At 37.3% G+C, this 17,182-nt stretch overlaps 1 protein-coding gene across 1 annotated transcript in view; it reads right to left on the bottom strand.

Moving 5' to 3' along the window:
- Positions 1 to 17,182, bottom strand: part of LOC128664030 (cationic amino acid transporter 2) — a 100,052-nt gene that overhangs the window by 28,611 nt on the left and 54,259 nt on the right. The window contains exons 5-6 of the mRNA XM_053718682.1: positions 11,709 to 11,845; positions 5,330 to 5,552 (exon numbers count right to left, since the gene is read on the bottom strand). Coding sequence (XP_053574657.1) covers positions 5,330 to 5,552; positions 11,709 to 11,845 — 360 coding nt within the window. The remainder of the gene's footprint in view (positions 1 to 5,329; positions 5,553 to 11,708; positions 11,846 to 17,182) is intronic.

Below are 17,182 nucleotides of genomic sequence, written 5' to 3'. Positions count from 1 at the left end.
TTTTAACTCTCTATTACATTTATTTTCTATGTATTAAGCCCAAAGGTTATAAACTTGAATAACATTATTAATAGCGTGGTCGCTGACCCAAACCTGGTATTGCCGAAAGGACCCATACATTACTCTATATGCTTATGATGCCTCTATAGTCCAGGCGATGTTTTCCTACGTGGTTTAGTGTTTCTTTTTTTAGAGGGACCGAAAGTGGCCCTTGTCTTTAGATACACCTTTGAATTTTATAGCATTTCTAACAACATGGTGATGTTAGTATTATTTCTAGTGAAAAGAGAAAATTATTGCTGTTTTAGGTATACCACATACTAAGCATTGCTTACCCGCTGAACATTTAATTGTTTTACTTTTACATTTAAACACTAGGGTCCCAAAAGTGGCCCCCAACATATTACATACTTTTACAGTTGTTGTGTGTTTTATTCACCATCTTGATATATTTATACCTTTAACATATCACAAGGCTCTGAAGTGGCCACAGAGATGACTATCTTAGTTTTGTACTTACCTGCATCCTAGTGGTCCATGAGTGACCAACCAAATAGTCATACCAGTATGATCTTCTTAGAGTAAAATAGAGATTTCAGAAACTGTTTAATTGTATTTCTGTGTCATTATTGTTATGTGACAAGCTTTGTGTACTACTTTTTCTGTTTCGCAAAATCTCAATAAAAAAATGATTAATGAGAAAATAGTTGCATATAGTGTTAAATGCTGCCCAAACCATACTACTGGCCATTCCAAAACCCGCCTTATACAGTAAACAACACTACGGGCTAGATTTATCAAAGCTGAGGCGGACAGGGGCGCGTGTACGCGCCCCTGTACGCCTCAGCTCGCCTGTGGCGGGGCGAAATTACCCGCAGGTAATCACCATTGCACACGAGTGCAATTTTGCGCTTGCGTGCAATCCCGCTCCCTGCCCGCGCACAGCCAATCACGTGCAGGCAGGAGCTGTCAATCTCTTTGATCGGACTCGACCGCGGAGATTGAATTTCTCCACCTTAGAGGTGGTGAAGAGGTTAGGGAAGCAATGGTCTGGTGACCGCTGCTTGTTAAATTACGGCAAGCAAGTTCTTGTGAGAACTTGCAGCTGTAGGGCTTTGATAAATCGAGCCCTATGGGTCATACAATGCAATCCCCAGGCTGAAGCAATATGCTTTTATGGTCTATAAAAACAGGAGATGCCTATATGCATTATTATCATTTAGAATTGGACTTGACAAATCCCACATTTCAGAAACATTTACTTATGGATCCTTGACTTTTAATTCTTATTTTGTATGCAGATATTTTTGAATTGTATTCGGTAATAGGGGGCGCAGGTTCAGGGGTGTTTCTATGTCAAACCTGCTGAATCCTCTCCAGAATAAAACTCCTATGTTTCCCCGAAAGTAAGACTCCTCTTTTGCACTACGAGTAAGAAACTTTATTGATGTATGTATACATTGTGAGATGTATAAGTGCAGTATACTCACAGGTTAAGTATCCTGGTGTCAGCAATGTCAGATAGAAAAAACAACAGTCCTTTCATAAGAACAGTGGTTTATTTATAAAACATCTCAACGCGTTTCAATGCACATAGGCTTCTTTTTCAAGAGCAAATAAAAGTATAAAATCCAAAAAAGTGCTTACAAATCAGCTGACATCTTGCTGACACCGCTGGTTTAAATACAAAATCACATTGTTCCAACTTCCGGTGCTAACTGGACGAAGGACTAACAAATTATCGCATACAACCTCATAGAGGCACATAAACAATAAAAGATTAATTTCCAAACATTGAAAATATTTTTACACATAATTGCAATAATTATGCCTTTTCTTGTTAATATCATGCTTAAGAGTTTAATTCTTTTTCATTGGTTGGAGGACATAATCATAAAAGAAGAAGATAAGGGGGGCACTGTCGTTATGAACAGAAAATATTACATGGAAGAGGCCAATAGGATCAGATGGGAATATATACAAAATTCTTAAAGGGAATCCAAAAGCTGATTTCACTAAAGAATTGCATGATTTATTATTGCAGGCCCTAGATAGGAAAATTATAACAGAAGAAGAATATTAATTTCTATATAAAACAGATTTAAAAACACTGATATTTTACTTTCTCCTGAAAGTGCATATAAACTTTATTATTAACTATTATTAGTGGAATAGATTCATTAACATCTAATCTATCAGCTTTCTTTGATTTATTCCGACAACCATATGCACAATTCTCCAGATCGTATCATAAAGACACTAAACGTATTAAATACTATCAAAGAAAGATATTGAGTGGCAAGACCCTTTTTGTTGGGCTAGCATGGATGTAACTTCTCTTTACTTCATTATAGATCATTGAAAGGGTTTGGAAGCAGTTAAATGGAAATTGAACCAAAATCCAGAACTAGCTACTCCACTTCTGGAATTTATAATCGAGGCAATTGACTATATTCTGACTCACAACTTTTTTTTGGTTTAATAATACACAGTATCTTCAGACATGTGGCACTGCCATGGGCACCAGGTTCTCTCCGAGTTATGCGAACATCTACATGGACTACTTTGAACACACTAAACATGTGTGGGACAGTAGTCTACTCGGGGCGGTACATGCAGAGTGAGGACAATATTATCCTCACTCTGCATGTTTGAAACTTAGTTTCATTTCTGGCCTCTGTATAATATCCGCTAGCGTGTTTTTAATTTGTTTTTAATTCACATACATCTGTCATACGGCATCAGGTTGCCACAGCAACCTATGACGTAGGGTTGTACCACGTGGTTCGCGGGACTTCCGGTGGGAGTTAGGAGCCTTTATAAGGTTGTTAAGTAATGTATATAATTGTAATGATGGTCTGAGGATGGGGAAAACCAAAACGTCACTTAAATAAAGAGTTGTTCCTAATCAAGACCCGGTGCGTGCCTTTCACTTTTGGATGTTTATATGTATATATTTTATATGCATATATATTTATGTGTGAATATGTGTATTTATACATATTAACACATAAATATATATGTAGATAAGCATATACATATATATTTACTGGGAACACACAGTTCCCATAGGCTGCAATGTAAAGGCACTTTTCAGTGCTATTTATTTTCTAACATCCCACACCTGCCAACTTTAGCCCAAAATACTGGCTTAGTGCAGTTCTTTTATTAAAAACAAAGATGCTGCTATCTTTATTTTTTTTAATAAAATACACTAGACTGTATTCTGGGTGCATTTGGGGCACATATATAAAATTAACCAGAGATCTCATCTCTAGTTCATTTTATAAGTGATAATTGCTACTGCGATAATTGCGCCCACAAACATTTGCCTGTTTGTGGGCACGTGATAATTTTGTGCTCCACTTGTAATCTATCCCGTAGTCAGGTAAAATGGATCATTGGGATCAAATTAAAGTGTAGAACATTTAAGGTGAATTGCCCCTTTAAATGTGTAAGATAGGTATGTCCTCTGATTGAATAAGATTAAAAAAAACTATAAGGATTAATGACCAGTTGCTTTAATAATTAGTTCTGTAAAACAATAACTGGTTCCATCTGGAAATTCAAAGCCACAATGATTTCCACAAAACCAGTAAGTGCATACTTTTTAATTTATTTTTTAAAGGGACATAAAACTCACATTTTTTTCTTTTATGATTTAGATAGAGCATACCAATTTAAACAACTTTCCAATTGACTTCTATTATCAAATTTTCTTCATTTTCTTGTAATCCATTGTTGAAAAGCGGGGATGTAAGCATGTGTCTGCAGCAGTATATAGAAGCAGTTTTGCAGCAATGTTATACATTAGCAAGAACACTAGGTGGCACACCACTATTTCCTGTCATGTAGTGCTTCAGGCATGTGCACGCTACCTACCTAGGTATCTCTTCAATAAAGAATAACATGAGAGCAAAGGAAATTTGATAATAGAAGTAAATTAGAAACTTTTCTTAAACTTGTATCTGAATAATAAAAAAAATGGTTTTCATGTCCCTTTAATATTTTTAAAACATTTTTTTACTTATTTTAGCATGGAACAATAAGTAATGACTGAATTTTTTCTAAAGGTCATTGCAAGAGAAAAAAAAAAGAATAAAGCTGGATCAGGTGTAAGAGACAGCCCGAGGACCATTTTTTAATGTGTAATTGATAATCAAGTTTAATATAATTTAACCGCTTCACGCCTTTAGGACGTTATATGCCGTCCTAACAGCGCTGGGCTTTAACACCATTAGGATGGGATGGAACTTCCTACCTAATATGGGAATGAAAAATTGTACTGGGTTGTGTGCCTAGCAGCGCAGGCAGTCCCCCTCAATCCGATTTCGGCCTTGAAATCCTGTGATCGCATCAACGATCGTGTGATTTAATTTTTACATCAAGTGTTTACATAGGAACTTTGTTCCAATGTTAAAGACTTTGCATTTGTGTTTAACAAATAGTAAATTAACCTCTCCATGCCTGTAGAGGTTAATTTACCATTTGTTCAACACAAATGCAAATACTAATACTTTACAAAGTTGCTTGTATCCCTATACATAATTAAACATTTTACGGGGGAATTAAATGCTGATTTTAATGTTCCTTTATAACTTGAAATTAATAACGGTCAACTTGACAACATAGCCCTGTATTTTGTTAATGTATGAATTCATATTTTTTTCTCCGTTTAAATTTGATTATCTGAAATATTAAAATATAACCATTGCAGATTTATTCATATGTAAACAACAAGAAATGCCAAAATGTGCTACTAGCTGAAATTAAATTTGCCTCAATTGCACACATCAGTTGCATAGAGTTCCATATTACCCAGAGCTGAAGAGCAGATCTATGGTTATATTAAAAGTGAAAGCTTGTGTTCAGAGCATAGTCCATCAGTACAGTAATAGATACAAAGGACAGTAAGGGACCGATTCTCTAAATCTCTCCATATAAGATGTGTTTTTTCACACAAAAAATACAATAAACACATTAAAATATTATTCATAGATCAGATAAAATGTATACACTTTATCAGAGTGTGACAAACTCTAGAGTCCGGGAAACATAATGATTTGGATTTTTTTTCATACATCTATATACAAATACCACTATGTGGCTCCTATAAAAGTATAGCTTCTTAATATTTCTGGCATCTAAATCTGAAATAACTTTGTGAACCCCTGTACTGGTTTTCTATAACACGTAAACATATTTGGAATGACTGCATCAAGGACATTTGTATCTAACATATTTTGGTAGAAGTTATTTTTCTTGACAACTTTTATTAAAGGAAATAAGAATTGACCAGAAGATCTCTTGGTGTATTCTGTAATCTCACCTTGTGGTTAAGGCACAGAGTGAACCAACTGCAACTACATATTTTGCCACACTCCAACCAATGTATTCAAACGCAACAGGAAGTGGGCTTTGGGAGTCCAGCAGATGATATGGCATCATGAGAGTGAGAGAAGCAGAGACTCCAAAATAGGCCAGGAAGCAAATGAGTAGAGAGGTTACAATACCAAGTGGGATGGATTTCTGAGGATTTTTTACTTCTTCGCCTACAAAAAAATATATAATATGGTGTTTAGTACTCAACCTTAGTATTCTCTTGAAAGTTATACCATTTCACACACTCTTATGGTATATACTACTATACATAAAATAATATAAATATTGACCAGAAGGAGGAACCTGATTAGTCATATCTGACATTTTAAGTAGAAAACGTACCTGAGCTATAGGATGTCAGAGTTTGTTATTATATAGATCATACAAAATTAACTGCAAACCGTCAATCTAATTAGGAACCATGTAATGTTATTGCATCTAAGGGGCGCGATCCGATATACGGCGTAGTTTGCGGCGCAAGCGACGGAACCCGCGTCGCCCGCAGTTTCAGCTCGCATCTCGAGAAATCCAATATACGGCGCCGTCAGATGCTAACATGCCTTAAGTCAGATAAACCAGCGATGTCCAGAAATTTGCGCAAGTACAAATTTCTGGCGTCGCCAGTGACTTGCGCCACATTAGAAACTGCCGGCGCCTACAAAACCTGACTAAAGTATGAAATCACCAGCACTGTCTAACACGCCTCCCTAACATAGCCCGACACGTCTAACCCTCTATCCGCTATCCCCCCTCACTAGCCTAACAATAAAATATGTATTGGCTGATTGAATCAACCAATCAGATTCAAGTTCAATCTGATTGGCTGATTGGTTCAGCCAATCGGATTGAACTTGAATCTGATTGGCTGATTCAAACAGCCAATCAGATTTTTCTACCTTAATTCCGATTGGCTGATAGAATCCTATCAGCCAATCGGAATTCGACGGACGCCATCTTGGATGACGTCATTTAACGGTACCTCATTCGTCGTTCAGTCGTCGGCCGGGATGGATGCTCCGCGTCGGAGAAGCGACGAATGAAGATTGAAGATGCCGTTTGATGGAAGATGCTGCCGGATGGAAGAAGACTTTGCTGCCGCTTGGATAAAGACATCGCCCGGATCGGATGAGGAGTTCGGCCTGGTGTGGTGAAGACAAGGTAGGGAGATCTTCAGGGGGGTAGTGTTAGGTTTATTTAAGGGGGGTTTGGGTTAGATTAGGGGTATGTGGGTGGTGGGTTGTAATGTTGGGGGGTGGTATTGTGTTTTTTTTTTCAGGCAAAAGAGCAGTTTTCTTTGGGGCATGCCCCCACAAAAGGCCCTTTTAAGGTCTGGTAAGGTAAAAGAGCTTTGAACTTTTTTTAATTTAGAATAGGGTAGGGAATTTTTTTTATTTTGGGGGGCTTTATTATTTTATTAGGGGGCTTAGAATAGGTGTAATTAGCTTAAAAATCTTGTAATCTTTTTTTTATTTTTTGTAATTTAGTGTTTGTTTTTTTTTGTAATTTAGTTTAGTTTATTTAATTGTATTTTTAGATAGATATTTGTAGTTTATTTAATTTATTGATAGTGTAGGTGTATTTGTAACTTAGGTTAGGATTTATTTTACAGGTAATTGGGTAATTATTTTAACTAGGTAGCTATTAAATAGTTAATAACTATTTAATAGCTATTATACCTAGTTAAAATAATTAACAATTTACCTGTAAAAAAAATATAAACCCTAACATAGCTACAATGTAATTATTAATTATATTGTAGCTATCTTAGGGTTTATTTTATAGGTAAGTATTTAGATTTAAATAGGAATATTTTAGTTTATAATATAAATTAGATTTATTTAATAAGAATTTAGTTAGGGGTGTTAGGGTTAGATAGAGTTAATATAGTTAATATAAATACTATAGTAACTATATTAACTATATTAACCCTAATATAATTAGGGTTAATATAGTTAATATATATAATGTAATAACTATATTAACTATAATATACTTAGGGTTAATATAGATAATATAGCTGGCGGCGGGGTAGGTAGATTAAATTAGGGGTTAATAATTTTAATATAGATGGCGGCGGTGTAAGGGGCTTACATTAGGGGTTAATACCATTAATATAGGTGGCGGCGGTGTAGGGAGGGCAGGTTATAGGGCAAAAGAGCTGTTAACTTTGGGGCAAAGCCCCGCAAAAGGCCCTTTTAAGGGCTGGTAATAGAGCTTATTACTTTATGGATATTAGATTAGGGGTTAATAATATTAATATAGCTGGCGGCGGTGTAAGGGGTCAGATTAGTGGATAGATCAGGTAGATGGTGGCGGTTTTAGGGGCTCACATTAGGGGATAGATCAGTTAGATGGTGGCGGTTTTAGGGGCTCACAGTAGGGGATAGATCAGTTAGATGGTGGCGGTTTTAGGGGCTCACAGTAGGGGATAGATCAGTTAGATGGTGGTGGTTTTAGGGGCTCACAGTAGGGGGTTAGTTTATGTAGATGGCGGCGGTTTAGGGGTTAAATACTTTATTAGGGATTGCGGCGGGGGATCGCGGTTGACAGGTAGATAGACATTGCGCATGCGTTAGGTGTTAGGTTTTATTTAGCAGATCGCGGTTGACAGCTAGATAGACATTGCGCATGCGTTAGGTGTTAGGTTTATTTAGCAGATCGCGGTTGACAGCTAGATAGACATCGCGCATGCGTTAGGTGTTAGGTTTATTTAGCAGCTAGTTTAGGGAGTTACGGGGCTCCAATAGTCAGCGTAAGGCTTCTTACGGCTGCTTTTTGTGGCGAGGTGAAAATGGAGTAAGATTTCTCCATTTTCGCCACGTAAGTCCTTACGCTGTATATTGGATACCAAACTGCGCCGGTTTGGTATATCTGCCTATGGCCCAAAAAACTACGGGCGACGGCAGAAATATACGCGCGTAACTTCTAGGTTACGCCGTATATAGGATACCAAACCCGCGCAAATATTGGCGTCGCCAGCTTTTGCGGGCGACGATTTTTATCGGATCGACCCCTAGGTAATCAGTGATTTATGACTTATCAACACATTCAGGTTTGAACTGCACTCATTATTCATGTAAAAAGGCAAAACATGTACAATTATTTCCCATGTAACAAAATATTTATAAATATGGTTATTAAAAAGGGATATAAAATACTTATTGGATGCTGCATGAAACTGTATACCAGAGGATTGAATAATGCAGCTGTGTTTTATCAAATTAGTTTTTTGATGCTATAGTTTTTATCTTTTTATCTATTTCCTAGTAACCAATAGCCAATTGTAACCCGTTCAAAACTAATAAGGTACCAGCATGCATTGTGGTTCTCTCATGTGCAGTAGGATATTCTTACAATATATGCATCTACTGTAAACTGCAATTACAAACATATGCTTGTTATCAGAAGCATACATAATAATACTTCTCAGGAGAACACAGGGCTAGTGTATGTGGGATTGATTGGGGCAGGGTTTAAAGGAGAATGCTGGTGCAAGTTGTTATTTACACTAAAACTAAACTACTCCCTCTTTCTTTGGGCTGATCTAACATCAGGTAAAAAGGTAATTCCAGAAAATGTTTTACCAAAAGTGATTTTATAAACTTGCAGAATTCTTGTTCAAGGTATTATAATGTTCTGTGCACATATTAACTAGTTTTCTTGAGTGATGTGTTTTTTAAAAGTCATAAAAGTTTAGTTTCCGTTTAAATCTTAAGGGCTGTTATAGTTAAAAAATTACATGCTCTCATTTTTAACTCTGCAATATTATGGGGCCAATTTACTAACTGTTGGACAGACATGATTTGCTGCAGCGATCATGTCCGCCCGACATCGCTGAATGCCGACAGCATACGCTGTCGGCATTTATCATTGCACAAGCAGTTCTGGTGAACTGCTTGTGCAATGCCGCCCCCTGCAGATTAGTGGTCAATTGGCTGCTAGCAGGGGGTGTCAATAAACCCGAACGTATGCGATCAGGCGGATTGCTGTCTGCCGCCTCAGAGCAGGTGAGCGAGTTAAGGAGCAGCGGTCTTAACTACTGTTTCCAACGAGCCTAAAGGCTCGCACGGAAACAGAGGTATTGGGGCCGATACAGGGGTTGGTAAATCGACCCCTTAGTGTTTAACCCACACAAAGCAGAAATTGCTGCTTACTGAATAAGCATCACTAGTTGCACAACCCAGCTTTGCAACTAATGCTTCTTGGAACCAGTAGTTCTCTGCAGCTCCTGAGCAGTACTTTGCAGGGTTTAAACACATAGGGCCAGATTATAAGTGGCACACTAAATATTTCTAACATTTGCGAGCTAACTGCACCCAAAGTAAAATTTTAATGTGGCTGGGTTTGCGTGCGTATTAGTTGAAAGTAAAAAGTTAGCACGCAAGTGAATTATTAGGCGTGCTATCTTCTGGACTTTGGATATCTCAACCTTATTAACTTCTCCCCATAAATTTCTATGGGGTGTGCTACTAAAAAAAAACCTAACAGTTATCGCTCACGTGCTAAGCCAACACCACACTAGACTAACAGCGCTAAACCAAATGTGAGTATACATATACTTTACATTCCAATGTTTTCCACATTAAAGAAAATTGTATTTTTATTTTAAAATATTTACATATAAAAATGTATTAAAATAATTTGACGATAGTTTACTGGAAAGGGCTCAAAACTGTATATACAGTATATGTCTATACATATGTGTGTATGTCTATATATCTATATCAATATATATATATCTGTGGGGGGGTGTTTTATATGTGTATATATGTATGTATATACATTTTTACACATATAAACACATAAATACACATGTATACACACACACATATATATATATATATATATATATATATATATATATATATATATATATATATATATATATATATATATATATATAAAAACACATATACATATTTAGACAAGTGTCTATATTTAGACACTTGTAATCTGGGCCATAATGGTGTATTCAACGAAAAGACTAGCCTTAGGGGTAGATTTATCATAGTGCGAGTGGAAATGATACAATGTAGCGTATCATGTCCGCTGCACATCGATAAATGCCAACAGTATACGCTGTCAGCATTTATCATTGCACCAGCAGTTCTTGTGAACTGCTGATGCAATGCCGCCCCCTTCAGATTTGCGGCCAATCGGCCGCTAGCAGGGGGTGTCAATTAACCCGATCGTATTCGATCGGGTTGATTTCTATCCGCGGCCTCAGAACAGGCGGACAGGTTATGGAGCAGTGGTCTTTAGACCGCTGCTTCATAACTTCTGTTTCCGGCAAGCCTGAAGGCTGGCACGGAAACAGGGGCTTCATACGGAGCTTGATAAATCGACCCCATAGAGTAATATGTAGATGTAATTTTTACAATTATATTAGTTGCTTAAATATTGTTAATATAAGTGCAAAGGGTTAGATTCTATAAAGTACTTTAATGGGCTCATCCATGTTTGAACTAGTTTTTTATTTATTACAAAGCTGCGTGCAAACCCTTTTAGATAATACTATGTTCCACAAACCCTTGTTTGGACAGTCTCTATTAGTGCTTCTTTTATATATTTCCCTAATTGTCCTAATTGCAGGAAAGATAGATAAGGGGAAAACCAAATTTAAACTCTGTGAAATTCAGAAAACCAACAGTTTTCAGAGTTAAATTACAGGAAAATGGGGCAAAATAAATAATGAAAGTATATTGCAAAGTTTGTTAACTACATACATTTAAACATGTTATATTACAATCTCATACTATCCCTGCTGAAGGACAGTAAAGAAGATTAGAGGTGATATGTTTAGTTTTTTTTTTTTTCTATTATGGGGATTAAAGCTAGAATATTTTACTTTGCAAAATAATCAACAACAGCAATATTTGGAGGTCTAAGATCCAAAAATAATGCCCAGATTACAAGTGGAGAGCTATTGATAGTGAAGGTTGCGCTATTAAGATCACAGGACCGTGCTAAGATTAGTGCGCTAAGCATGGGCAACATCTCTTTACCGTGCACCATACTTTCAATGGAGAGCGTTGTCACTGAGCTAAAATCCCAATAAGGTGACTCAGAACCAAAAACACTTCCAAGTGCACATGGAGGAATTAACTCTATTGCTTTGTTATATCTTTGTGAACATTTATATGTTACAGCATTGGAGAAGAGCATTATTTCTGAAAGCAAGAAAGTATTTGAATATATGTACATATACAGCAGTGTTAGTCTGTATGTTTTCCAATATTTTGCCTTTTAAATTCTTGGGACTATCTGGTAATCCAAAAAATACTTGAAAAAATGAGTAATTGATATAATTTAGTAATTTTATTTACCTGTAGTGGCAATGCAGTCAAATCCAACAAAGGCATAAAAGCAGGTGGCTGCACCAGACAGAGTTCCTCTAAAGCCAAAGGGCATGAATCCACCAATGCCAAAATCTTCTGTTGTGTTGGCACCTATAGAGGTGTTACTGGTGATATGATGGATATATAGATATAATATGTTAATACATAAAAACAGATCAAATACAGTTTATCTGAGTCTATTTGTATTGCATTGAAATATGTTGTTATATTTTCCAGTACGTTTTATTTAATTTAAAGGGATAGTCTATACCTTAGTAATCTTAAAGTCTTACCTTAGATTAAGCTGTAAATAGCCTTCTGCGCCCTTTTCTATATCATGCAGTAGGAAAGGTAAAGAAGTTATTTTAAAATGATTATTGTTTCTGGTCTCTTTGAAATGGCTGCCAAGCCCCGCCCACTGATTTTGTCACAATCCGAGCTGCATATGGCATCCAATCACAAAAGCTCCACTAGTTGTATTAAACAGACTATCAATAATATTCAGCTGAGTGCCTAGCTGCAGCCCAGATCGTGATGTCATCAGTGGGAAGAGCTTAGCAGCCATTTTAAAGTGGCCAGATACAATATTCATATTAAAATAACTTACCGTTCCTGCTGCAGGATATAGAAAAGACGCAGAAGGGTATTTGCAGCTTAATCTAAGGTAAGACTTTAAAATGAATAAGATGTAGACTGTTCCTTTAACTTAATTTACTTGTCAGACATTTATAGTTATTGACAGTACAGTAATTATAACTGCAACATCTTGTAGAGAAGATTAGACATAAGCCTGAATTTATAGATTACCATAAGGTTTCCGAGGGTCTCATGTTCAAAATTAATTGAGTTTAACTTCACCTATATTTTCCAATGTTTTGTTAGTGTTTTTTTGCTGTTAACACGTACAGTTACATGATGTGCCCAATACAACACATCAAAAAAGAACCTTTGGCAATGCGGAAGAACAACAATCACAACTATAAAACTTAGGAAGTATGCTTGCAAAATGGTTTCTAGACTGCGTCTCTAGAACGCCTGGGAAGTGCATAGACAGCCCCTAGACACACATTTTCTCTATCTAGGTGCTGGCTGTGGGCGTCCCAGGCAATCTGCAGACGTAATCCAGAATTTTAACCTAAACCCTGGCCCATCATGGGGAATTCATACAAGCTCTTTGCCCCTGGAAGCATCTTGCCTTGCTCAAGTTTTCTCAATATTTAAAAGCTTAAAAGGTTACCTCATTTTAAAAATGTTGTTGCTCATAAAGGTACAAATCGTTATGAATTCTGCAATTGTTGCGTTACAATATTGCAGTGAGTATCCCCCCCAAGATATTAGATTAACAAATGTTTTTTTTATTTATTTAATCTAGGGTTAGGCCAAGGATATGCACAACATACATTTGTAAGTTCATATCAAACCAGGCTAGTTTAATGCTTGTTAGGGTGAATTTAGCATGGACACATTTAAAGAATTTAAAGGCACAGTGTACTTGATTTGTTTATTGTTTAAAAAAGATAGATAGCGCCTTTACTACCGATTCCCCAGCTTTACATAACCAACTATTGTTTTATATATATATATATAAAAGTAATAGAAGACAGCACTCACTGGGCTTAAGGATAAGCAATAAAGCTTTTATTTACGTGACGTTTCGGGGACAACTCCCCTTCATCAGACAAAACGTCACGTAAATAAAAGCTTCTATTTCTGTCTTCTATTACCTTTATCTCTACCTGCATTCAGCACCCTGGCAACTGGACACCTGTTTGTGCGAGTGCACCAGCCTCTGTAAATATATATATATACAGGGCTCAAAGTTTCTACTCCATTGGCGAGTGGAAACTTAACGGTGGTGAGTAAAAGTTAGTTAGTGAATGTTGAGTCTGAAGTCTTGTGGCATGTTGTAAGTTGCAAAGTTGTCACATTGTATTTGCAGAATGTACAAATTTCCTATTGCAGAACTGATAAACACATATTTTGGACTATGTGCTAAAACTATTATCTAAAGGGATATTATATAGCCATGAAAGGGCAAGGATATGTTATTCCTCTAAGGCTGTAGGGGCCCCATTAGTGCTTAGACTGTTCCTTCTGAGAGGGTAAATGGGGCAGAGAGAGAGAGACTGTAGAGAAAATGTGGAAGTGGAGAAGAAGGTAGAGTTAAGAGAGAATGGAGAAAAAAGAGTGAAAAATGTCTCAGAGAGGGGAAAGAAAGAGTGTAAAGAGAAAGTGGACAGGAATCGCCACAATTCAACCCGAACGAGTACGATCGAGTTGATTGACACCTCCCTGCTGATGGCCCATTGGCCGAGAGTCTGCAGGGGGCGGCGTTGCACCAGCAGCTCTTGTGAGCTGCTGGTGCAATGCTGAATATGGAGAGTGTATTGCTCTCCGCATTCAACGAGGTCTTGCGGACCTGATCCGCACTGTCGGATCAGGTCCGCAAGATCTTTGATACATAGGCCCCATGGCCTGAGAGAGAAGAGATAGGGTAAAAAGAGAGATTAAAGAGAGGAGGAAGTCGAGAAAGATAGTTAAAGGGGCAGTAAATTTGTAAGCTAATGTTATATAATTCTGCACTATGTGTAAGTTTACTGCCCCTTTAAGAGAGAGAAGGGAGAGAAGATAATTATATCAAAACAAATATTCAGATCTGCTATAACTTTTCGTGACTGTCAGCACTCTCTGCATTCTCTCAGTTCAACAATTTCCTTTTTCTATCCAACTGCTGTCTTCCCCTGAACCCCTAGTTGATGTTTCTATTTGCTATGAACTTATTTTTGTAAATGTATTATTGTATGTAGCATTATTTAACTTATTATGGTATAACATAAAAACATTATTACAAAATGTTTCACATAGGCTAAACATATGCAAAGAGGGGGTGGAGTAGTGGGTGTGGGAAGGATTAGAAGTGGCAAGTAACATTTTGTCCTGGTTAGTAGCTTATGACTTGAAATTTTGAGCCCTGAGTGTATATATATATATATATATATATATATATATATATATATATATCATATACTTTTTAATCTCTAAGATTGCCTGTTTCTAAGCCCCTACAGGCCGTCCCATATCTCATTGATTTTTCTTGCACTACAGACAGTCAGTGCTAGTTCATGTGTGTCATATAGATAAAACTAAGCTCACTCCCGTGGAGAATGATAATGGGTTCACAAGAACCAGCACTAATTGGCTAAATGCTAGATTGTAAAAAGCTAAAAAAAAAGTATAAAAAGTATATTGATGTAACAGTGTGGGTTATGCAAAACTGGGGAATGGGTAATAAAGGGATTATTTATCTTTTTAAAAAAAATAACAGTTTTCAAGTAGACTGTCCATTTAACCCCTTAACGACCAAGGACGTGCAGGATACGTCCTACAAAAACTGGTACTTAATGTCCAAGGACGTACCCTGCACGCCCTCAGTGTTTTCAACTGCTGGAAGCGATAGTGATCGCTTCCACCCACTTTCAGATTATTGCAGTGATGCCTTGATATTGAGTGGGTGGGAGAGAGGCAGATGGGCGGCCCATCACTGGAGCAGTTCCTCTGATGTGGATCCTGTTCTGATAGTGCGGCAGGGCCGTTGGGAGCGCGGAAGGGGTGTGCGTGCGCTTCTTAATACCATCATTGCATAAGGGAAGGAGGGAGAGGGAGGGGGGGATAAGTCTTGGAGAAATGGGATCTGGGAGGGGGGAGAATAAATGAGGGGGGGCAGCTACACTACAGAAAAATGCCTTTTTATATAATATATATATGTATATATATATATAAATAAAACCTATATTTTTTTATGCAAACTGTGTACTGGCAGACAGCTGCCAGTACCCAAGATGGCAGCAAATAGGTCAAGGGGGGAGGGTTAGAGAGCTGTTTGGGGGGGATCAGGGAGGTTGGGGCTAAGGGGGGATCCTACACTGAAGAATATATATATATTTTTATTTTTTTTTAAAAAACTTTTATTTTAGTACTGGCAGAAGGTGACAAGGGTGGGGGGGGGGAGGGAACAGAGCTGTTTGAGAGCGGTCAGGGAGGGATCAGGGGGTGGGATGTATTAGGTGGAAGGCTGATCTCTACACTAAAGCTAAAATTAACCCTAGAAGTTACCTAATTAACCCCTTCACTGCTGGGCATAACACAAGTGTGGTGCACAGCAGCATTTAGCAGCCTTTTAAATACCAAAAAGCAACGCCAAAGACATATATGTCTGCTATTTCTGAGCAAAGGAGATCTCAGAGAAGCATTTACAACCATTATTGCACAAGCTGTTTTTTAAATAATTTCAGTGAGAAACCTAAAGTTAGTAAAAAAGTTAACAATTTTTTTTATTTGATCGCATTTGGTGGTGAAATGGTGGCATGAAATATACCAAAATGGAAAAAGAAAGGATATTCCAGCCTCCAAAGTTAAAAAAGACTTTTATTGTTTCACATAGGGTCCATAAAGATAGAAAATACAACGTTTCAGGCCTGCTATAGGCCCTTAGTCATGTACACTTGATAATACACAGGTTAATTACTTTTATACCCTCACCTGTTTTCTATTCTCATGTGAGCAACCAATCTTGTGGATGTAAATGATACCACATTTTTCGCCACTGAGCGTGCGGACACTTTTTCTCTCATGCTGGACTTGACACGTTTTTTCAGAGGGCTTAGATTAAAACCCTTTTTCAACAATCCAAGCAGAGACTGTTTTGTTAAAACTACAGAGGGCAGCAAAGAGAATGTTGCATTTGATATTGGGCAATATGGACTGAACCTTAAAAGCGCATTTAACCCCTCAGGGGACAATGCTGCGGTGGAGACATTTATTAAAATTGTGGACACTAAATATAAAGAAATTGCCTATAAGAATGCCTTACAAAAAGATAGGCATGATTTAACTAAACAAGAATTTGAGGTTTAAAAAACTTGAAAGGGATACATCCATCACGATCAAGCCCGCGGACAAGGGCGGTGCGGTGGTCATGATGGATACTGCTAAATACAAGGCAGAAATCTTACGCCAGTTAACTGATGTACAAGTATATGACAAACTGAATGGGAACCCCACTGAGAGTGTACGTAGGGAATTACACAAAATTTTGGACAATAGTTTAGAACATGGGACACTCAATCAAAATTAAACTTTCATTATTCAGATAGAGCATGCCATTGTAAACAACTTTCCAATTTACTTCCATTAACTAAATGTGCACAGTCTTTTTATATTTAAACTTTTTGAGTCACCAGCTCCTACTGAGCATGTGCAAGAATAAGTGAGTATGCATTTGTGAATGGCTGATGGCTGTCACATGGTACGTGTATGCATTTGTGATTGGCTGATGGCTGTCACATGGTACAAGGGGAGTGGAAAAAGACAAAAAATTTAAAATTGTCAGAAAAAAAATCTACTACTCATTTGAATTTCAGACTAAGTGCTATTGCATTGTCTTGTTATCTTGCATTTGTTGA

Source organism: Bombina bombina, chromosome 6 (assembly GCF_027579735.1).
Source record: "Bombina bombina isolate aBomBom1 chromosome 6, aBomBom1.pri, whole genome shotgun sequence".
NCBI lineage: Eukaryota > Metazoa > Chordata > Amphibia > Anura > Bombinatoridae > Bombina > Bombina bombina.
This window is presented reverse-complemented; position numbering and strand designations above follow the sequence as displayed.